This window comes from Ciconia boyciana, chromosome 1 (assembly GCF_034638445.1).
Source record: "Ciconia boyciana chromosome 1, ASM3463844v1, whole genome shotgun sequence".
Taxonomy (NCBI): Eukaryota; Metazoa; Chordata; class Aves; order Ciconiiformes; family Ciconiidae; genus Ciconia; species Ciconia boyciana.
In genome coordinates, this window is record NC_132934.1 from 132,445,606 (window position 1) to 132,469,059 (window position 23,454).

At 42.3% G+C, this 23,454-nt stretch overlaps 1 protein-coding gene across 1 annotated transcript in view; it reads right to left on the bottom strand.

Moving 5' to 3' along the window:
* PHEX (phosphate regulating endopeptidase X-linked) overlaps nucleotides 1–23,454 on the bottom strand; it is a 116,165-nt gene that overhangs the window by 43,218 nt on the left and 49,493 nt on the right. The window contains exons 11-12 of the mRNA XM_072848910.1: nucleotides 22,377–22,505; nucleotides 18,721–18,822 (exon numbers count right to left, since the gene is read on the bottom strand). Of these exons, the coding sequence (XP_072705011.1) occupies nucleotides 18,721–18,822; nucleotides 22,377–22,505 (231 nt within the window). The remainder of the gene's footprint in view (nucleotides 1–18,720; nucleotides 18,823–22,376; nucleotides 22,506–23,454) is intronic.

Genomic DNA, 23,454 nt, shown 5'->3' on the forward strand with positions numbered 1-23,454 from the left:
CACAGACAGCTATTTACTCTGTAATGGCTAAACTCTAAGGTAGACCTTACTACCACTGTGTAGACCTTACTACCACTGTCATTCCAAGGCCTTCTTAAATGTTCCACCAGTCATGTAGGATAACAGATTCAGAAAAGTACACACTTTGTTACTACACCACCAAGTTAATTTGTTATGAGAAAACATACGTACATGCTTAAACACCATTACAAAGCTTCTGGACCATCTAAAATCATGAATTAATAACAACCTTTAGGAGCCTTTTTGAGAACATCTAGAGCAAGAGCTGATAGAGAGCAAACTGGTACAAGGTTGTCATGTGCAATCCACATCTTGCTATACAGCTTCTCCCAGAAAAGAAATGTGTCTCAAATTGGTCCTAATGGCGCATATGATGTGGCCAACAATTTAGAGGTGTGCCATGCTCCTCTGAGATCCTACTGAGCTAGTGGACCAGGGCCACCTTATCGTGTAACACCGTGTAGCACATACTGGTGTGGGAGGAACAGAGGAATAAGCCTGCTTGATCTGAAGGACAAAGTGCATCTCTCTTTTTGAAGGGCCGCCTCCAACATCCTGACTCCAGCCTGGGATGAGGTCCAGACCCATATAGCCCATGCAGGCACTTAGGGCAGGAAGCGTGGGTGGCAGGCCAGAAGGCTGTGGCACACCAATAAGTCCCCTGATGCCGACAGTGAAGGACATGTGGCACCTGGTGGAGGGGACTGTTTCCTATAGCCAAAGCAAAACCCGTTAGAGGACACAGGAACTCCTCTGAAGTCCTTGGGAATCCCTCCAACTGGGATTCCTCCCCAGGGCCTTTGCATCAGGTCCAAGCCTGTTCAGCTGAGCCCAGCTGTCCTGGTTTTGGCTGGGATAGAGCTAATTTTCATCCTAGTAGCTGGTATAGCACTGTGTTTTGGATTTAGGATGAGAAGACTGTTGATAACACACTGATGTTTTAGCTGTTGCTGAGCAGTGCTTACACAGAGTCAAAGACTTTTCTGCTTCTCATCCTGCCCTGCCAGCGAGGAGGCTGGAGGTGCACAAGAAGCTGGGAGGGGACACAGCCAGGACAGCTGACCCAAACTGACCAAAGGGATATTCCATATCATATCACGTCATGCTGAACAAAACAACTGGGGGGAGTTGGCCGGGGGGGGACGGGACTGCTTGGGAACTGGCTGGGCATCGGTCAGCATGTGGTGAGCAATTGCATTGTGCATCACTTGTTTTTTATATTGCTTTATCATTATTATTATTTTCCCTTCCTTTTCTGTCCTATTAAATTGTCTTTATCTCAACCCACGAGTTTTACCTTTTTTCCCAATTCTGTCCCCCATCCCACTGCAGGGGAGTGAATGAAGGGCTTTGTGGTGTTTAGCTGCCTGCTGGGTCAAACCATGACAGTCCTTTTTGGCAGCCAACGTGGGGCTTGAAGAGTTGAGATAACAACAGATCTCACCAGAGCATGTTAAAACAAATTTGTTATAAGCATTCATTATTAGGTTAATAGTTGTGAGATTAATCTGGTATTTGTACTCAGCATTGCTGTCATTTCTGTACTTTGGGAACTCTCTCTCAGAAACTCTTAATAATTACACTCTTTACCTTTTCTCCTTGGAGAGCTGATTTATGGGGGAGACAAGGCGGGGACACTTTCCCCCACTCCTTCACCTTCCCCTTCTCCTCCAGGCTAGTTACAATAGCTCTTGAGAATTTTGAATATCCTTGGGATGTTCAAACTAGCATGTTCCTATTGCTATGTCTCCTGAATGTGTTTCAGGTCTTGTTTAAGGTTAAACAACTATTTAAGAATACCACCCAGAGATCTGCCCCAAGGCTGGATAGTCATGAGTGGCAGGGTATGTGGGATAGTATGGGCAAGTACCTAGGACAGTGGGCACCTCCAATGTTTTGGAACTTCACCTCTGAACAAATGCAGAATTCTGAATAACTGGTAAAATATTTGGAAAAAGTATGCTGTCGCCCTGGCAATTCCAGAGAGACACAAATCACTGCAACGTGCTGGGGCCTGGCCCATGCCTACCAAGCCCTGTTCAACACTGTTCAGTATCCTCTGGATCTGACGACAAAACGACAGGCACCGCAGCTACTCCAACCCCTGCGGCAGGCACTGTGGTCACTCCAACCCCCACGGCAGGCATTGCAGCTACTCCAACCCTCGCGACGGGCTCTGCAGCTGAACCAGAGAACCAGCCCGTGCCATGTCAGTTGCCCTTATACACAAGAAGAAATATTGGATGTGAAAGTCAGCTTGTTTAGTAAGGGAAGGAACTCCTACTAAGAAGGGGAAGGAGGAAGGAGTGGATGAGGCAGGTTACTCCAAAGCAGGGCCATCATTAGAAGAGGAGGAGGAAGAGGCAGACCTCATAAATGAGGTGGTAAGTGCCCGATCCCTATCCCTGAGTGAGCTGTGGGATATGTGAAAATATTTCAGCCATCGTCCAGGTGAGCACATTGTCACCTGGCTGCTCCAGTGCTGGGATAATGGGGCCAGTAGCCTGGAATTAGAGAGTAGGAATGCCAAGCAGCTGGGATCCCTTTCTAGGGAAGGGACATTGACAAAGCAATTGGAAAAAAGGCACAAGCCCTGAGCCTCTGGAGGCAACTCCTGTCAGGAGTGAAGGAAAGGTTATCCCTTCAAGGAAGATGTTATAAGTCACTCAGGCAAGTGGGCCACCATGGATAGAGGTATCCAGTACCTGAGGGAATTAGCTGTGCTGGAGGTGATTTATGATGACCTGAACAACGAGCAGTTATCCAAAGATCCAGATGAAGTCAAGTGCACACAACCCATGTGGCAGAAGTTTGTACAGAGCGCACCATTGTCATATGCCAACTCATTGTCAGTAACAACCAGGAAAGATGGAGAGGAACAAGTGGTGGATAAATTGGCTGTCCAACTCAGGCAATACAAAGAAAGTCTCTCCTCCTCACTATGGGCCTGCATCTTGACAGTGGAGAAAATGTCCCAGGAGTTCCAGCAATTCAGAGAGGATATGTCCTACTCCCCACCTGTATGGACCAGTATCTCAGCTATTAGGAGTAAGCATTCCTCTGCTCAAGAGACGATGTAGAGGGTACACACCACAGGCCACCCTGTGGTTCTACCTGTGTGACCACGGAGAGGACACGAGGAAGTGGGATGGAAAACCCACCTCGACCCTAGAGGCACGGGTACGTGAGTCGCAAAGTTGCAAGGAAAAACAATCACCAAAGGGGGTTCTTCCAGGAAAATTGCTGCTCCAGTTTCCAGTGGGCAGTTCCCCAGACAGAGTAGAAGGGCTGATTTTACTTCTGATCTTAATAAAGGGACTTCTGATTCATATTTACAAGAAGTGAGTAACGAATACTATGACCAGAACTAGAGGGGCCAGATGGAGGAAAGGGACAACCGGATTTACTGGACTGTGTGGATGCGATGGCCTGTCACATCAGACCCACAGGAGTGTAAGGCTCTAGTGGACCTTGGTGCACAGTGTACCCTAAAGCCATCAAGCTATAAAGGGGCAGAACCCATCTGTATTTCTGGAGTGACAGGGGGATCCCAACAGCTAACTGTATTGGAGGCTGAACTGAGTCTAACTGGGAATGAGTGGCAAAAGCACCCCACGGTGACTGGCCCAGTGGCTCCATGCATTGGCGGCATAGACTACCTCAGGAGAGGGTATTTCTTTCTCTGAGTGCAGGCCACAGTTTGCTTTCACTTGGAGGGGCGTCCAGTACACCTGGAATCGACTGCCCCAGGGGTAGAAACACAGCCCCACCATTTGCCGTGGACTGATCCAGATGGCACTGGAACAGGGTGAGGCTCCAGAACACTTGCAATACATTGATGACGTCATTGTGTGGGGCAATACAGCAGACGAAGTTTTCGAGAAAGGGAAGAAAATAGTCCAAATCCTTCTGAAAGCCGGGTGAGCTTTCTCTCCTCCATCCCACTGTGGGGGAGTGAGTGAACAGCTTTGTGGTGTTTAGCTGCCTGCCAGGTTAAACCACACCAGCACACAGCCCAATTCATTTACACAACAGACAAGTCAGAAAGTGTTGTATTAAGAGCGGGTTTCTAAATTTGCATGTTGGAAGTTTCTTGCTTCCTTGGCATCTTTTCTGTTCACTTGAGTAATTTAACAGCAGTTAAAAGACTCCTTATTCATATAGTACAAGAAAGTGGAAAACTCTTCTACGACTGGCTTGCTCTTTGATAATGAAGTCAGTATTTTCCCCTTGATAAGATTAAAACTATGTTTAAGAGACCAGCCTTCCAGGAGGCATGCACACACATACGGGGAAAGCAAATGAAATGTGACAAATGTACAGGAACCAACCATGGGGTAATTGCACATGAATCCGCCATAAACGCACCATGCACAACGTTTTACAGTTTAAAGGCTCGTTGAATTCCTATCTCTAATTTGCATATTAAAGAACCATGTGTACAGGAAGAAAAGGGGCAATGGGGTATTTCCCCCAGCTAACTTTAAGTACTCAGTCTACCTTAAGCTGCCAGGTAAATTAAGAAAACTCATCTCTGCAGGCTTGCAATCCTGCTATTGAAAGCGAGAGGCTCTTGCCGGGGGTGACACAAAGCAGCAGCATGCTTTAGAGTAAGTCATGATAACTTTTCCATCCCAGCAGCGAGAGAGCAGGCTCCGAGGCAGGGGACCAGGAGTGGGACTACTCCCTCTGCCGCTGATTAAGCAAGGAAGTTTCCCCACTGACTGCAACACAGTCAAGATTTTATCATTAGTTTGTCTTTCTGTCACGATGAGAGCATTGCAAGTCAGTTTACTACAGAGACAAAATACTAAACAACCTTTCACTCTTGACTTAACAACTTGCCAACATGGGACCGCACACGTGTGTTTCAATGCTACAAAGCATCCCAGTTTCCAGCCTAGTCAAATTCTCACTTGGGAACCAAACTTCACCTGTGAGCCTTCTGAGAAACCTTTTTGCCCACCAGAGTATGATGTGGATATTTTGTAGGCCTGCTAGCAACACCAAGTACTGACATATTATACTTACTGTAGAAAACAAAACAAAACATATATCTCACCCCTGACAAAGTTTTGTGAGTCTGACATAGGTCTTCTGTATATCAACTTGACTCACAATAACTTTGTGAAGATCATTTTCAAGCTTCTAAAAATATAAAAAAAATTAATACAATTACAGTTCACTGAAAAATTAGCATGAAATACATTCTGAAAGCTAAAATCATTCACGGTAAAGTAATGTTCCATTTAATTACAAAGATTAATTCAGCCTTTATGTACGTGTCTGGTCTTTTCTTTTTTCATTGAAAAAAGATGATTCAAGAGCCATCTGGTAAAATTGCTTCATAAATATCACGGCATCCATTTAGGTTTTACGTATAGAAAAACTAGGAAAATAGAGAGATGGACCTTGGTAAAACACAGAAAATTTCCATCACAGGGCTAAAGCCCAGTCCTACAGATATCAGTAGGAAGTGACTCACCGACTGGACTGGGAGATGGGCTGGGCCCACCTTAATGATGTATTTTATTTCCTGTGCAGGGGCCACATGAAATGTCAGGGATTTGCACGTCATCAACTGCAATCAAAAGTGCAGTGGCAACTCAAACATGAACACTTGGCCTGAAATTATAATTGTAAGAGTACTTGATCTGCAGTGAACTGGCTATAATCCATACTCCAGAATATAGCTAATCATCCAACTATTTATTTTTAAGCTTTGGCTTTAATTTTCCTTTTATATTTGCATATCACAGCAATACAAACTGTGTAGACTTTTCAAGATTTTTCAGAGCTAGTGTTTCACTTAATAATATTTCACATACCACCACCTCACACTGCACCATAACCCTCCCCTCCATATTTCAATAATTGTTTTGAATGTTCTACATTAATCAGTTATGAAGATGGAAAATACAGCTATTGCTCCATTCTTGTAATAGCTTGAGCCCAGGGGTTAAAAAAAAAGAAAAAAGAAAAAAAAATAAATCAAGTGAATAATCACACCCATGAAGTACACATAAAATTGTTTTCAGTTACATACACACTGTGGTTTCAAAAGTAGCTGAGTCCATTTAACAGCTTTGTACTGCCAAATGAAAAAAAAAGTCCTAGTCCTCGCTCTTCTCCCTTGCTCCTCTGTCCATACTTCTGCCTATGGTGCTTGCACCCACAGCCTCCATGAGCTGCCTCAGCTCCTTGCCACATCTTTCTGGGAGATTGCTTAGCTCATTAACATAGCAGAAGTCTATCCAAGTTTTTCCCCAGCTAATTTTCTGCCAGATCAGTGAGCTGAATCACTCACTACAAGAGAGACCCAGCGAGTGCTGGAACTAGCACAAGACAAGTGCTGGGAACACGTGTGGGAAAGTGGAGAAGGAACAGCAAAGGGGTTATGTGTTACATTAGTTTATCCCTTCCTCTGAATCATCTTTTGAAACCAAAGCCTCACTCAAAGAAAACTTCCTGACAAGAAAATATTAGCTAGTACACTTATAAAGAGATCATACCATACATTACGTTCCTAGAAAAAGGAGGGGAAAAATGACAAAAAAATTTCTAAGCAAACTGTCAGTTGAGATTATATATTCAGTCTTAATATCCACTAGCTATCAAGATAATATTACTATTACTAATCATAAAGTTGCAAGCACTCAAAGGTTTAGTAGGACTGCCATGCACAGAAGAGAATCAGAAAAAGCAACGATGTACATTAGTGCCACTCTTTCCTGTCCTAAATCCCTTTTGCTTCTGGCTCTCTGGAAGGCAAAGACTCAATCATCAGTTGAAGCACCGTGATGGTAATTTCACTGGAATTAATTTTTCAGTTCAAAGTAATCCTGCATTATTTTCCTTTTTTTAGCAATAGAACTGAATGAAATCACAGAAAATCTGAAACAGTCTTACTTATATAAAAATACAAATTCACTGTGGTATTTTCACAAGCACAACTCCTTAGTTCATTGCAGCAGTATAAATAATAGACCTACTCATATTTTCTCCTGCCAGCTTGGTTCCAAACTTGTTCTGCTGCCAGCAACACTTTAATTTTGCTAAGAAAAAGAATGCCTTTGTCCATTTTATTTTAATTCCATTTTCCATTTGTAATTTCTGTATGACAGTTGTCATGATTCCATTATTTTATACATAGAATATTATATACGACAGACATAAATGTTGTCTTTCATGAGCAGAACCACAGTTCTGTAAATTAAATACATTTCTTCATGGCACACAGCAGATATCTTCCTCTGTGATTATACGATACATAAATGCACTTATACAGCAGACCAGCACAACTGAGTACGTGGCAAAAGATGTATTTAACATCTAACCATCACTGTCCAAAGCTCCTCAGTCAGTTTTAAGGGCCTCTGGGTTCTCAGTGGAGCTGGGATCATGCCTGTGGACCAGAAGACAGGATGGTGCACACATATGCAAACTGACTCAGCCTGCGCTAGGTCCAGCTATGGCATCACGTCACGATACCAGCAGTGACAGGTTCACTCCAGCGTGCGGATTTCTGCACTGGATTCCCCTCTACGCACCTGTGGATCACTTAGGGCATGACTACACCAGGGTGTGTGTGGACAGCTGGGAGCTCCTCCAGCTGCCCTTCAAACAAGCCAGAAGCAAGTGTTGTGGTCTGAAGGCACAGACCACCATTAGTATCATGCTGGTATATATACACCCCATGGTATATGCTGCTGAGCTGCCTTTGACATGACTCTAATAGCTCATGCACCTGAGTTAAGCTTAGACACATCTTTAGCACTTTAGAAGACTGTACCTCCTCATACCTTTATTTTCAGGCAATGCTTTATGTTTCCCAATACAATTGTCTCTTAAAACAAAAAACCAAACCAAAACAAAAAGCAAATAACCAAACAGAAATACCCCACAACTCAAAATTCTCTGTCTGTCTTTTGCAATTACATTAGATATCCTTACCCAACAAATTTTGCACCACAATCCTAAGGATTTGCAATGACACAAAGAAAAATCCTTTGATCGGCCTTTGGCACGTTAGTGAGCTGCAGAAATTATTATGTTGCATTTTTTGTAGAAACTCCTCCCTGGACTCATTCCACCGCTCACCGCCAGAACTCCTCATCAGTCGACCTGTACTCCCACTGTCATGCCACCTCTTGCTGCAAAAAGCACACCCACCTTGCTGCAAAATCTTTTCTGCTGTTTTTGTTTTAGCTCTGGGAAAACAGCAGGTTTAACAAAAAACAGTGCGCTGACAAAACAGAAGTCCTCAAGGACCCAAGAAGCCCGCTGTGCTGAAGAGATCTCTGGCACCAAATGCTGCAACAGTCTGTGAGAGGGGCAGCCCCAGGGACCAGGAAAGGGCAAGGAAGCCCTCTCCCCATCACAGCTGCATGGGATATGAGTTACCACAGCATTTCTTTTGGCAGTTTCATGCAAAACTCTGAATAACCTGTTCCAGAGCGGGACAACTTCTGACCTTAGCCTCTGCTTGCATCGGTTTATATTCATTTAACGTTTTCAAGGTTATCTTTGCTCAAGCAAAGGTTGCAGAGCAACTTCTTTTTTTTTTTTAATGAATAGAATGTGAAAAATTCTCTTTGCATTTCTAGCCACAAGTGAGCATCAGACCCAGTCTAGATACAGCTGAGACCAGACACGGCAGAGACTTGTTCTTACACTACTCTAAAACTGAAATAGGGACTGAGGACCTAAACACAAGCATTACTCAGCTCAGGACTTGCAGGCTTTCTCTCTGAGGAGAAATTCCTTTTGCTTGAACAGGGACCCCAACCAGCAGTGTACCAGTAAGCATGTCACTATCAGTTGTCCATGCCTTATAATACAAGGGGGGAAAGCAGATGCATACATAGACAAAACGTAGGCTGCAGAATATAGAAAAACCATATGCAGGAAATGCTCTACTTTCTACTCAAGACCAAATCCCTCTCTATTCCAAATCTTTACATATTTTTATTTTTAAATAAATCATATATATGTATTTATTTTCACATTGATGGAACTCACCACTTACCCAGAAAACTGAGCACAAGACACCTCCTCACAAGACACAAGACACAACTCCCTCACAAAGGGAGGGCAGCTGAGAAAGCCTTTATTCTTAGGCACAGCATCCTGGCTTCTGAAAGGCCACTAAGGGAGCAAACTCCTGACTCTGATGACCTCCTTGTGGTAAAGCTCCTCTAAAAGTAAACTCCAGCAACACCAGTACCTGAAGCCATTTAACCATTTCACAGCTTTGCTTCAGACCTCCGTGACTAGTACAATACCTGAGCAAGTTAAAGTGCTGCTAAGGCTCCTGGTCCTGGACAGCTCGGTGCGCGAGGCTGAGGGTCCATGCCAGAGCCCCAGCCCACGGCCCTGCCTTGCCGTGCTTCCTGCCCGCTTGCAGCGAGCGGACAGCTTTCCTCTCAGTGGCTCAGGCAGGCATATACAGGACGTGTAGGACACCACAGCCAGGAAATGCACATTCGTTGGAAATAAAGAGGGAATACCAAGTAGAAACCTGAGCATGCCCTTGTAGACTCCTCCTCCACACAGAGAATGGGTCTCAATATCTGTTACTGTTGAGCTGGGGGACTATAATGTCTTTGTAACTGTTCCTCTACAGAAAGTAGTTTTACTTGGTAAAACAACAAAGAGAATGAAAGTTAGCGCTGAAACCGTCCGAGACTTCCAGGGGTGGTGGAGGACTTCCTGACCTTTGGAAGAATTAATCTGTCTTTTAGCATAGCAATGCTTTCATGTTGCATTTCTGCCACAAAAGCTTCAGATTCACCCCAGTCCCTGAGCATCTGCAGGTGTGTCCATCCATCTGTCTCCCTCCTATTTCAAGCACGAGATTTGTCACAAGTGTTTTGATGTCATGCACCCATTCTGGCCTTATGGAGTCATGGCAGAGTCTGAAAAATGACAGCTGCGAGATCAGGGTTAAATACAATTTCCTCTCCCTTCACCTGTTTTCCACTATCTATTTGCACGGTGCTCAGGTTATTAATGGAACTGACAACCCTGCACAACTGAGTGAGCAGTAGCAGCAGCCAGATAACAAGCTGACAGCAGTAATCTAACCCCAGAGATAAGAGATAAGCAAACATGCCATGGCTATTAGTTTCAACTCTGGCCAATGGAGAACATCATCTCCTGTGGTTACCGAACAGGAAAGCCCAGTCCACCTGAGAAGGTTAAATTAAATTCAGGATGTGAGAGAGATTATTCTTTGAATTCAAAAATTAAAGTTTGCTATGAGAAATAAACATTTGACTTTAAAAAAAAGAAAAAGTGTTGTTGATCTGATGGAAATTGAAGACCTATTTTTATTCAGAGGAAAACATGAACACTTCTACACTAGAAGGAAAGTACCTTGCATTCTCTCTATCTTCCAGGTGAAAAATGTTACCCTAAACATTGGCATTTTCCAAACAGCTGTCTCAGGGACAGTGTGGGAGTGGGAGTGGTCAATGTCCTGACCAAATTCCAAACTAGGTAAGTAGAGCAAACTTTTCAAATCCCCTACATCATCTCTGAGCTCGCAGCATCTACTTCACTTCCTGCTTCTCATGGAGCTGTCCCCTTCTCTTCACATGTCCACACACGCAGTAGGATAAAGATGAGTTACACCATGAAGATAAGCTCCTGGTGATACATCTAATGCCCAAGGGAACTGTAGACATGTAGGAAAGAGTTAAAATGTGACTCTGCCTCTTCTGAACTCCAACCCATGTTTCAACTTTATCAGGAGACTTGCTCCTTGCTCCCTGCAATGCAACTGCTACAATACAGGCAGAACCTTACATTTTTGCATCCAAGTACTAGTCCAGACAGAGGCTACCTTAATTTCAGAAAGTTCACTTCCACAAAGGCAAAGTGTGGCCAAGGTTTAATCGGTACTAAGCAGAAGTATGCTTTCCAGTTTAGAAATGACAAGGTTGTTTCAAGAAGATCCAAAGAAATCTTTCTAGTAAAACCAGAAAATTTGGAAGTCAGCAGTCACCCCCATTGGCTTTTGAACAGGAATGAAGTGCCTAAATGCAATTAGAGCCTTTGGAAATTTCTCCCTCCTTTCCTATAGTTGTTCTGAAGCAAGTCTGGCAGCTTCTGTTAGTGCTCTGAAGCAGTCTTACACTTTGTGAAGTTCTCTGAGATCCTTGAAACAAAGATATAAAGTAATCTTAAAAGAACCAGTAAAAGGTGTCTTGGCATCTTCAGTTTTGAAACTCCATTCCCCTCTTTTACAAAGTGTTGTTCTGTCAGCCTTGTGCTGGCCTTCATTCCAGAAAAAGCCCACTTGAGATATGGGAGGTGTTGAGACTCAGGGCTAGTTCCTCTGTCATATTTTTGCATTATTTTACATAGGATAGGTCCACAGACCCCACAAGGCACAAAAGGCATTTTTTTCTTTTTCCAGAGCACCCAATGGCCACTCTGAAGATTGGATGCTTTGTCATCTTTGTACAAAATTAGCACGGCATTAAGCAAGATTAATTTCAGCTCCTGAAGCTGTGGTGTCTGGCCTTTTTGTCTGGGTATGCCTCAGATCTTAATGAAAAGTTATTTTTCAGAACTGTGTCTAGTGCACGCCCTGGACAGTCTATTTGAACAAACGCAGGAGGCTCCATACCCCTGGATGTATTGCTGTGCCAGGGTTATATGTAAGCAAGAGTGGGCACGAGAAAAGAACAGGCAATGATGATTCTCTGGTTTCCTCACTACGAGAACGTAGGGGGAGAAGGTGACATTTTCCAGACAAGCAAAAGGAGGTGCTTTCTCACACAGAGCACAGTGAGGCAGTGGAATTCATTGCCATGAGAAGCTGTGGATGATAAAAATTGTCGTGGGTTCAAAAAGTCATTACACAAACTCACAGCAGAAAAATGTGAATAAATACAAAGACACCACTTCTGGCTCAGGAAGCAACTGAGCTGCAGATTGTCAGAGGCCAGGAGAGGATAGCGGGAATGTATCCCTTTATGCTTGCCCTGTCCTTGTGTTCATCTCTAAACATCTGCTACTGTTTGGCCACTGTCCGAGCCAGACATTGGACCTCTGGTCTGAGCAGTATGGCTGTCATGTTCATAGTGAAATCACCCAAATGTGAAGAGAGAGAGACCACAGAGAACTCAGAAAGATAGCAGGGGCTCCACTAATTGACTGGAGGGCTGGATACGGCTGGTTAGTTCCAGCTGAGAAGCGAATGGCTTCAGTGGGATAACCCACGGACACCCACCTCATTTAAAGTACCCATACTTTGTTAAATCGGGGCTTGTACAGATGGCTTTTGATTTCCTAAGGGCTATTGGCCTAAATTACACTGCGTTATCTAGGGAGGTTTGCTATAGCTCTCTGAAGCAGCAGAGCAAACTCTGTAGGCTAAACAAAGGTACCTAACACTGCCTGAGAGAGACACCTATAGCTAGGCACTGTCCTTATATTTTCCTGTGGTCCTCTTGCCTCAGTCTTCAGACTCAGAGAGATGTGAAGAAAACAAATGTTGCGTATACCACTTCCTTAGAGAGAAATAAAGCCAAGCAGCAGGCAAGTTCAGTAGGCAAAATATGATTGCACAGTGACCTTGGGATTTGTGCTCCATGACCTAAAGAGGCTAATAAAGTTACAGAAAAATCTTATTAGAGGAAAAACAAGCTTTTTTTGGCTTATCATCCATACTTTAAAAATAGTATTGCAAATCAAAAAAACCAACTTCCTACAATACAGGGTATTTTACAGATTTGCAAACTTTCAGAAAACAGGCTTTTGTGTAAAAGTCTCTTTTTCAAGCCTCCAGTTAAACCCAAGCACAAAGGGCATTTCAGGAAGGAAAAAAAGTGATTAATAAAATAATGGCTCCTGCCCAGGAAAGGGAATAATTTTACATCTCAGTGAGGATCTTCCACTGAATTATCCTTTGAAGAGCAGCAGCAATAAATTACCATTTTGAAGTTGAGAGCCCTGATCACACAAGTCATGTCAATGGCGTTTCAGTGACGAGTTCTCCCTTTTCCCTGTGGCCCACCATTACAAAACGCAGCTGTCAACACCATTTGGCTGACATAGCCGGCTACAATCTGCACCTTCATTGTAAGGGAGACAACAGGCTCTCCTCTCTCCCCCGTTCCTCATCCGCCATCCTTCTCAGAGGCTGCAGGGTGGCCCAGAGCTCACCAGGTGCCTGGGCAACCGATGAGGGATCTTCCTGCATGGCTTCTGTAACTCACAGACCACAGACCTAAAGGTCTTGCCAGACACACCCTTGGAGCTGCACTCATTTGAATAACTTCTCTGTTCTTCAAATGAGGGCAAAATTTAATGACCTTTACAAAAGAGAGAGGCTAAAAGGGCAAGAAGAGGAGTCTATTTTTTTTTTTTTTTTAAATCGGAGATCTCCCTTGAAAATTCAGGAGGTTAACAGGCATAGTTTAAGCAAGTTTCAGATGATAGTCAAATACAGAGCAATAAAGCAAGGCTTGCACAGAGCAGAGGAGGAAGGACAGGGCAGAGAACAGAGCATCACAGCCCAGAGCCGAATGCTTCTCTCCGACTCGGAGCTCCTTTGGAAGCAGCATGAGCTCCATCCAGAGAGCTAGGTGAGAACTGCACGTGGAGACAGACCGAGTCACCCAACCCTGATAAAAACTTCCTTTGCAAGATTGGCGTTCCGATGGCCTGGTTTAAATTCATGTTTCGATCACAGAAAGAGAGGAATGGAGGGAGGATAGAAGGAAATTATTAGATGTTATCTCATTATATTGTTTTGTTACAGAGGGAAAGTCAAACCTTAATTCCAAAGTACACAAGGGCTAAAAGGGTAATTCTAAGAAATCAAGGCTGCAAGACAATTGTTCCCTATGTCACATGGACTAGTTGACTTGATCCTTTTAATATGGTTTGAGCTCATCAAATTAGTAGTGTCCCCTCTGAGTAACTTAAAACAGACACAAAGAGAGTCACAGACAGAGAAACAGTCTGTGACTGTGATTAGATGGAGTTGACAGGCTGCCTAAAGCAAAATTCAAGCATCGATTCTAGCAGAGGGTCTTTTGTAAGTCCTTCAGAGGTCGATGGTCCCTTTGATTGCAAAGCATCAGGCTGACAGCCAGGTATACAAGTTTGGCCTCAGCCAAGTGCACAAGAAAGGTGGGCATCAGTCAGAAAACAAGCAACAGAAAATACGCAAAACAGTGAGTATCCAAATCACAGAGAGGATTTGCAATTAATTCTCTTTAAAGGCCGCCAAGTCATTTGCATTACAGTGTTGTCATCTAAAGATACAACCACCATAAGGAACAGAAGAGTAGTCTAAGAGGAGATGTTTTTCTAGGAAGGCTCTCCTTGCTCACAGTCCAGACATCCAAATCTCACATCAACCTTATTCTTCTTTCAGGAAATGAGTAAAAATTTTGTTAATGACCCAAATATGCCTGAAGTAAAAGAAAAGGCTAATAACAAATTAAATGGATCACATGGAGCAGGCCCAGTAAACAAAACCCACCAGGTTTCTACAGTTCCTTTCTTTCCAGAGCATTTGAAAAATTCAAGAATGCAATGAGATTAAAAATATGAGGAAAAGCAAAATATATGAATCACAGTCATTTCCATGCAGCATACAGTTCTGCCATAGAACTTCAGGCAGGAGTTCTACTCTGCATTGCTGTAAGGGACAACGTGACAGCGACTGATGAAAACATAAAAGACCAAGACATTCTTCACCTAACTAATAACTTCCTTTCTTTACTTAATTGATAATAAGAATAGAATAGAATATAGAATATTTCAGCTGGAAGGGACCTACCACGATCATCTAGTCCAACTGCCTGACCACTTCAGGGCTGACCAAAAGTTAAAGCATGCTATTAAGGACTTTGTCCAAATGCCTCTTAAACGCTGACAGGCATGGAGCATCAACCACCTCTCTAGGAAGCCTGTTCCAGTGTTTGACCACCCTGTCTGTAAAGAAATGTTTCCTAATATCAAGTCTGAACCTCCCCTGACACAGCTTTGAACCATTCCCATGCATCCTGTCACTGGATACCAGGGAGAAGAGATCAGCACCTCCCTCTCCACTTCCCCTTCTCAGGAAGCTGTGGAGAGCAATGAGGTTGCCCCTCAGCCTCCTTTTCTCCAAACTAGACAAGCCCAAAGTCCTCAGCCGTTCCTCATAGGACATGCTTTCCAGCCCTTTCACCAGCTTTGTTGCCCTCCTCTGGACGCATTCAAGGACCTTCACATCCTTCTTAAATGGTGGGGATCAGAACTGCACACAGTACTCCAGGTGAGGCCTCACCATCACTGAACACAGCGGGGTAATCACCTCTTTTGACCAGCTGGTTACACTGTGTTTGACGCACCCCAGGATGCGGTTTGCTCTCTTGGCTACCAGGGCACACTGCTGACTTGTATTGAGCCTTCTGTCAACCAGCACCCCCAGATCCCTTTCTGCAGGGCTGCTCTCCAGCCACTCCTCTCCCCATTTATACTTGTGCCCGGCATTACTCCATCCTAGGTGCAGAATACGGCCTTTGGACTTGTTAAATTTCATCCCATTAATCATTGCCCAATGCTACAACCTATCTAGATCCGCCTGCAAGGTCTTGTCCCTTCAGAGAGTCAACAGCACCTCCCAGTTTAGTATTGTCAGGAAACTTGCTAATGGTGCATTCAACTCAATTGTGCATACGCATCATTGATAGAAATATTGAACAGAACTGGCCCTAGGATTGAGCCCTGAGGAACACTGCTAGTGACCAGTTGCCAGCCAGATGTACCCCATTCACTACAACCCTTTGAGCCCTGCCGTTCGGCCAGTTCTTCACCCAGCACACCATGTACCTGCTCATCTCACAGCTGGACAAGTTGTCCAGAAGGATGCTGTAAGGGACAGTATCAAAAGCCTTACTAAAATCCAGAAAAACTACATCCACCGTCTTCCCTTCATCCACTAGGCAGGTGACCTTATCATAGAAAGATATCAGATTAATAATGAAGCAGGTGCCATGTTTTGTTCTGGAAATAGAAACAAGCAGAAGATGCTCACACAGGACTGAAATTTATTTCCAAGCAAAATATCCTACCCTAATAAAAAAATTCCATGGAGGTGTTAGTAACCACAGAGAACTAGAACAGTTGTTTTATGTGCTATTTGGCTCAGCCTAGCAATAATTGGCTAAAATACTACAGTTTGCCTATACAGAAGATCAAAGCAGAGAGTCCTTTCTGGCCTTCATCTGAAAGAAGGTACCTTCAGCATCCTACTGTACACTGTCATAACACTAGTCTCTATTTTAATAGTGGTCCAAAACAAAGAGTAAACCTGAGAAGACCGCCAGGATTATAGAACTTGCTCTTCAATTCAAGAACAAACTAAGCTCCTTCCTAAATTGTGAAATCCACAGCACTTGCACTATCCTCACAGATGCGGGTGACACTTATTGATGAAGAAATGTCACTTTTGCAGATCTATATAATAAAGTAATACTGGGGTTTTTTAGAACAACCAAACAATCCTCACTCCAAAATTCCTGTTGTCTGTGCTGCTTTATTAAAGTGTAAGTATTAAAAAAGTGACAGCATAATGTGGTGGGCTGATGAGATTTAATTGGAGCAGAGTAACAGATTTTGAAGGTTCTGTTTTGTTATAAAGCTTAGATTTCCCCAGTGAATTATCTGACCATACATGTAATGAATCTATTTCTTGAATTAAAAACATGCCCATCCAAATGTCCCAGGACAAATCCAATATCTATCATTAGCAATAAATAGTATTTAATAAACACGCACAAACTCCATGTCTGGAAATCTACCAAAACGTCTCTCTAGACTTTCCTTCTAGCCAAGTATCTGTTCCTGTGAATCTGGACTTAAACTTACAGTCACAAGTCCCACCCATAATTGTTGCTGCAATTATTAAGCCATTATGTAATGCTTGTGTCTTACCAGCTTGACCTTGTTCCTATGTCAGTAAACTATAAAATTGTTGTTCAAGTCAGTGAGAATGGATTTAAATCATTTGCTATTCGTAGTACTATGGTTTGTAGTATTATTTTTATTGTACTGTTTGAATTTAGTTTGTCATGCATTGTTTGGCCCAGACTTACCCCATTAACTTCAGAAACTTAAATGAGATGCCTAAACTGGGAACAAAATGCCATAAGCTTCCTAAATGTGTCAACAGAGGGAAACAGGCATCTCTACCTACAAAAGATCTAACCTACCTTCTGAACAAAACTCTCCTTAAATTGGGAAAGGGAGAGCTTTTTAGGGAGTTTATTAGTTTGCGGCAATGCTTGTATTGTTTCTCTGCTGAAAGGCAGGTAGCAAATTTTGAACAAAATGGTTAATCAGATTGTTTGCTAGAAAAATCAACATCAGACTTGCATATGCATGTAAAGGTATACAGAAATATCTCTATTAAGGAAATAATTAAAAATCTCCTGCTCTTATTTTGCACTAAATTACAAATCATTATCTTTCTAAGGGTATTTCTAGTAAAAAAACCAAGCATAACAGTCAGTAAGAAGTAATAACTGCAGTCCATTTACCATCAGGTTAGCAGGAAATAAATGGCATCTTACTATTGTTCTCTTGCTATAGAGTTTATTGGTGCATTTATGCAGCTCTGTTTCATTTGCACATCTGTGAAGAGCACTGCTGTATAAAATGTAAATGGGCTGTGTATGGAATTTAAAACTTTCCAATGATAAAATGTCTCAACAGCCTTTTCATCAGAATTACCAAAAAACTTTGAAGTCCATGTTTGTTTTTAAATCAAAACACTGCTATTTTTATTCAAGCGCAGCAAGCAGGAACAGTTCAGCTGCACTTGCATGTCAGTTTATTCACAGAGGGTATTTACTAATTCACTGATGCCCCGTTGCCTCAACAAATAAGGAGACAGTCCTACACGTTGCCCTCCACTCTTCTTTGTTTATGCCTCTTCCAACTGCTGCTCTGGGGGCAGAGCTCTACATTTGGACAAGCTCCCTTTCCACGTATCACATGCTGTAAATGTGGGAATAGCGTGAAAAGGGAGCTTTGAGTACCTCCTCCTGCCTTCACCTTTACCTCCTGCATTTTATTGTCACGCCATCTGAAAGTAATCAGAATCAGTAATGCCATCCTTGATCATAACACTTCATAACTGGCATTATTCTACCGAGAGATGGGTGTGCAGCTGGGACGGTCATTGCGCTCCTAGAAGATGGCTTTCAAGATAGGCCTCCCACCATGACGTTGGAGAAGGTACGAGACCTGGACTATTCCCGTATCCCCTTCTAGGCTGGATCCTCCATCTTCACACCAAACACCCTCAGCTGTCCCAGATGTTTTAGACACCATTTTCTGTTTGTAGGTTGGTGTGCCCCTGACATCCCAATCAAGATGAAGACCTTGTCAAGAAAAGCCACTGTACTGGCAAATTTGAAATGAGCTTACAGTACACATCAGCCAGAGACAGATGGGGAAAGACAGAGGCAAGGGAGGAAGAACAAGGTAACAAAAATAACGCCAGCAGAGAAGCGGGAGCTCAGACAACTCACCTTCTAGCAAAACAAATGTGGCATACGTCCCTTCACAAAGAAAACGATGGGTAAGTAACTGGAACTGCAAGTACAGTCCATGACATTCTGTTCTCACTCAAGTCAACTCTTCACCATAACAGGATTTTACCCATTCAACATTTATATTTGTTACCTTCTCATAAGCTTTTCTTTTTGTTTTGGAGTCCATCCAGTCGTTTTCCTTTTCCAACATGTCAATAAAAGCCCAGCGAATTCCTTCAGTCAACTCCTCCATCTGCAAAATATTTAGCAAACCCCTCCCCAGTAAAATATGTCATGGCAGAATCATTATAAGAAAAGGTTTGGTGCATGCAGGAGTGATGGATTTGGTTAGACCATGCATGATTCCAAATCAGACAGTATCTGCTGTTGTTTCTTGAAGGCTGATTTCTTCTTTCTCCAGTCCTCAGACACTTCTGAAAATAAGTTTCTTTCCATTTTCTTTCCCTTCAGGTGTACCACACAACCTGTTCATTGCTGATCCTTTCATGTCACAATTGTGAGAATGTATGTCTTGACATCATAAAAAATAGGGGGAGATTTGCAGTGATTTGGGGAGATTTCTGGCACTTTGGTTCTAGATCACTAGCCCATGCAGAAGGAGCCAACCGCAAGGCATTTGCACAAATAAAGCCTTTTCTGCAGAGAGCACATCTGTAGCCTTGTTTGGTTTATGTCAGACTGAGACATGCCTTATTAATACTGCCAAAGGACTGAATTTGGGCTGACAGTATCATGATCCAAATACAAAGCAGTATCCAAATATTTAGCCTGTATTTAGCTGTGGTACTGAAGCCTGAAGTACTCCTACGCTTTACTTGCTGCAGGAATAGAGGCCATGGCTCACAACACTGAGCAGCCTTAACTGCTTCTGTGGTCTTGAACCACCACTGACAGCTTGCATCTGTGCAAAGCTAGGAAAACTCACAACCATTTTAGCTTGGCTGCTTCTTCAGACACCTATACAAAGCCACGAACATATCACAAGCAAGTTAAAAAAAAAAAAAAAGAGTGTCTAGTGAGTATGCACACTAAGAAAATCCTGAAATGACGGAAACCAAGAAATCTAATGGCTGAGAGATGCATTATATCAGTCTAAAGAGCAGAAATGTCCTTATGCCTATGCATCTCTCTGGCAGCACAGACCAGAAAGGTGTATGCAATCAGCTGCTTCTATTTATATCAATAGATGAACCTCATGACAGATAGCCACTGAGAATACTGTGAGAGTGAGGCAATTCGGGGGATCCAGCCATTGCCTGAGTCCTTTAGCACAGACCAAACCAGAGTTGAGATAGCACAAGGCATGGCAGATAATCATTACAGGAAGACTTATTGGATCTTTGTGTTATCAGTTATGTAACATTTAAAAATAATGAAAATGCCAAGTGCCAGAGATAGATATTATTTTATTCTATTGTTCTAGTAACTCTGAAATGTCATTAAAAGTGGGGACTAAACCCTGGAAAGTAACGTTGCCTTTAGCTAAATTGTCATTTATGTATCAGATTGTATATTTTGTATATGTATATTTTAATCTGGAACTGTTCTTTATTTGTGGTGGAGCCAGACAAAACATAGCAATGCTCCTTTGATTATTCAGTTTTTCCTACCCTTTTCAAAAAACATTTTCTTATTTTTAGAGACAATATGGGACAACTGGAACAGGTCTAGCATTAAATATGACTAAACAGTCAACATTCACAGTAAACTGCATCCTAGGGAATAGGGTAACTTAAAGATATTGATGACAGAGTACTGACTCAATTAACTCAGTGCACTAATGAGGTGAACTCCCTGTATTTGGAGGTTACAAGTTCAAACTCAAGCTCTGCAGCTGGGCCCTGGTGTATGCTTAGGCTTTATGCATCAGCTGCAGCTGCAAGGGGCAGGGGGAGAAACCTATTCCTGCTATCAAAGTTATTACTGAAATTGCTCAGGCATAGCTGTAAGAAACACTGCAGGCACTCTGGGTTAGAAACAGTGCTATATTTAGACACAAATAATGTCTTTCTTGATAAAAGGAGAGAAGTATCTAAGGAATGAAACATCAGTGACAAAATACGGGTTAAAAAGAATCCATATTATCCATAACTCAGGATTTGCTTATCCTAGACAGATATATGCCATGAGCCAGGAAAAAAAAAATCTGTACAAATAAGAGTGCTTTTCTCAAGTGCTTTCTTACTGCTTAAGAAAAAGAAATAGAACTGAAAACCAGTGAAACGAAAACAATAACACTACAAATTATTAACTTGAAAAGCACACTTCTAAATGGATTGCAATAAATTTCACCTGCATCTAATTTTAATCCCCATGGGCAGTTCACTGTAAGTCTGAATCTTGTGATCTACACTATAAATTTTATATGCATTTCTTACTATGGATGCTACTGTGAATTCAGATAATTTTTTTAAAGATTTGGTCTGAAAGAAATTTGCATGCTAAGAAATATTTTAATTAGGTCACATTTCAACAGAAAACCATACTCTATCAGCTTCTGATAATTTTCCCTCACATACATGAACATGAAAAAGCATTCATCCCCTCCATAAAGTGTACATTTCTTATAGTCCTTCTCTTTCCACTTATCCTGCGCAGAGGTCACACTGTTTAGTATCCCAGAAATATTTTTGCCACTAAACTGCCAAATAGCACATTACAAACTTGATCAAGAATCAGGGAACTGAAAAGCTGGATCTCAGAGTGGAAACTCCAGCTGAAGGGAAGTAGCAAAAGAAATGCAGAACCTGAGAGGGAAACACATGTCATAACGATTTGGACAAGCCAAATCAGAGTGTTGGTCTAAAATGAAGTCCTTCCCTGAGAAAACAGTCGAACTAGATAAAGTCAAACAGACAAACTCAGGCTACTGAGCCAGGGCAGGGCTGTGCAGGACTATCACAGAGCTGTCGATCCCAGTGCAGGATGCTATTTCATGTTTCCTAAATGGTTGTGCCTCTCCTGCACTGAGAGCTAAGTTCAATGACTAAATTAGTTAATTTTAAACTGATTACTGTTAGAAAATCAATGGTTGGCAAAGCAGATATTGGAAAACCCTATGGGAAAAATATGAACTGAAAATAAGTCATAAATTACTGTGATGGGTAATTAATAATTTGAATATGTTATTATGGGAAGTGATAACATAGCTATGTTTGAAGTTTTAAAATGAGGATGAACATCCAGCTAAAAGCTATTCTCTGGGTTCAGCAGTGTGGAAGAATACTTTCCTTCACTGTTGAGCAAAAAAAATCCAAATCACAAACATAACCTCTCAGTATATGGCTCTAAGCTTCCCTTAATTTGGGCCAGACATCAGTTCCACTTTTCTTGCTTAGGCTACAGATATAGCACAGTCAGCTTTAAAAGGGTAGCCCTGAAGCAGAGAAATCTTGACTATTCTTTAACTAGTCAGTAAAAACTTTACTATAAAGAGTTACAGTAGCTATACTAAACCATTTCTCATTGATACCCCCCCCACACTCTTCCTGCACAGCCTGCTTGTCTTTATTTATGCAAATTAATGCTGCTCAGCCTGGTTTTGATCCGGCTACATATTTGTCTGAAGGGCTGCATATGGAAAGAATGGGCAGTGCCCAGATGGACAGAAAGGTGACATTTCTTCAAATTTGTTCTATCATTGTCTTTTTTTTTTTTTTTTTTAATTTAATTAAAGCATTTTTAAGAATCTCATCTCTTTTTAAACTCCAGTCTAACATCAGAGACAATTTGTGAGGAGGAAGCCACTAATTAAACATTTCTAGACAGAGATCTCAAAGGACTCACCATCTCTTTCTTGTCTTCTTGAAAATGAGTGTTCACAAACATCTTGCCCACAACGTAAGGGAGCGCGCTTTCAACAAGGTCCACACATTTTTCCCACTGGGGCAGTAAAGTTGTGGTTCCATGGATCACCTGTTGGCAGGTGCATGTAGTAGGTCATAACATCATACTGTTTAAGAAGAACAAGTCTGCATCCACGTACAGTATAGTCTAAAGCATATTTGTCAAAGAGCTACCAAAAGGAAACAATAACAATACTTTACAGTTATTTCTGTTTTCATCAAGTGCTATGACAAATCTTTTGAACCCCAAAAAATAGCTGTAAGATTTTAAACTTAGAAACAGTACAACAGCAATGACTTAGAGAGGCTAGGCTTAGAGGGTTAGTAATGGGAAGACATTCTCAAGTGCCAGCTTTAGGTTAATCTTGGTAGTCTTTCTGTGTTAAGTGGAGAGACACTTTCCTCTAGAAAATCTCTGCTCTGAGATATCTCCTGAAAAAGTTCTCTCTCTTCACTGACTAGGTGAGAAGCCTAGGGAGATGATCCTCATGAGAATGAGGTCAGTCCTTATGAAACACCTCCTACAGAGCCCTCCACTGCCATGAACTTATCTGTGCTAACTAATGTTGTCTAACATTGGTAGGTATGTGTCCACACCTTTTTGCCATTTACCTGCATAGCTACTCTGACCACAGCCTGTGTAAAATAAATAGTTGCTTTCAGTCCCTTTCCCAAACAGAGTATTTTCAGGAGAAAACAGGTTTGAATCATCAAGAACACTGAATACATGTTTGTCCCCCAAAAATCTCGCTCTGTGTTGTGGTAGAAAGATGTTGGTAGAACAGCTTGCATATTTTACTAAAGGAATGGTGGTTGAATACACACTTCCAGGCTCTGATGGTGTCCCTGCACCACCATACATGAGTTTCAAAGAAAAATAGTCAAGAATGGTCAACACACCGATGAACAAGGCAAAACAGAGCTCAAGCATGTTGCCACCCTGGTTTCTGTTTCTCACAGGAAGAATGTTGTTACTGTGGGTGCTTACCCAGTTAACATTACATTTTCTCATCGAGGTA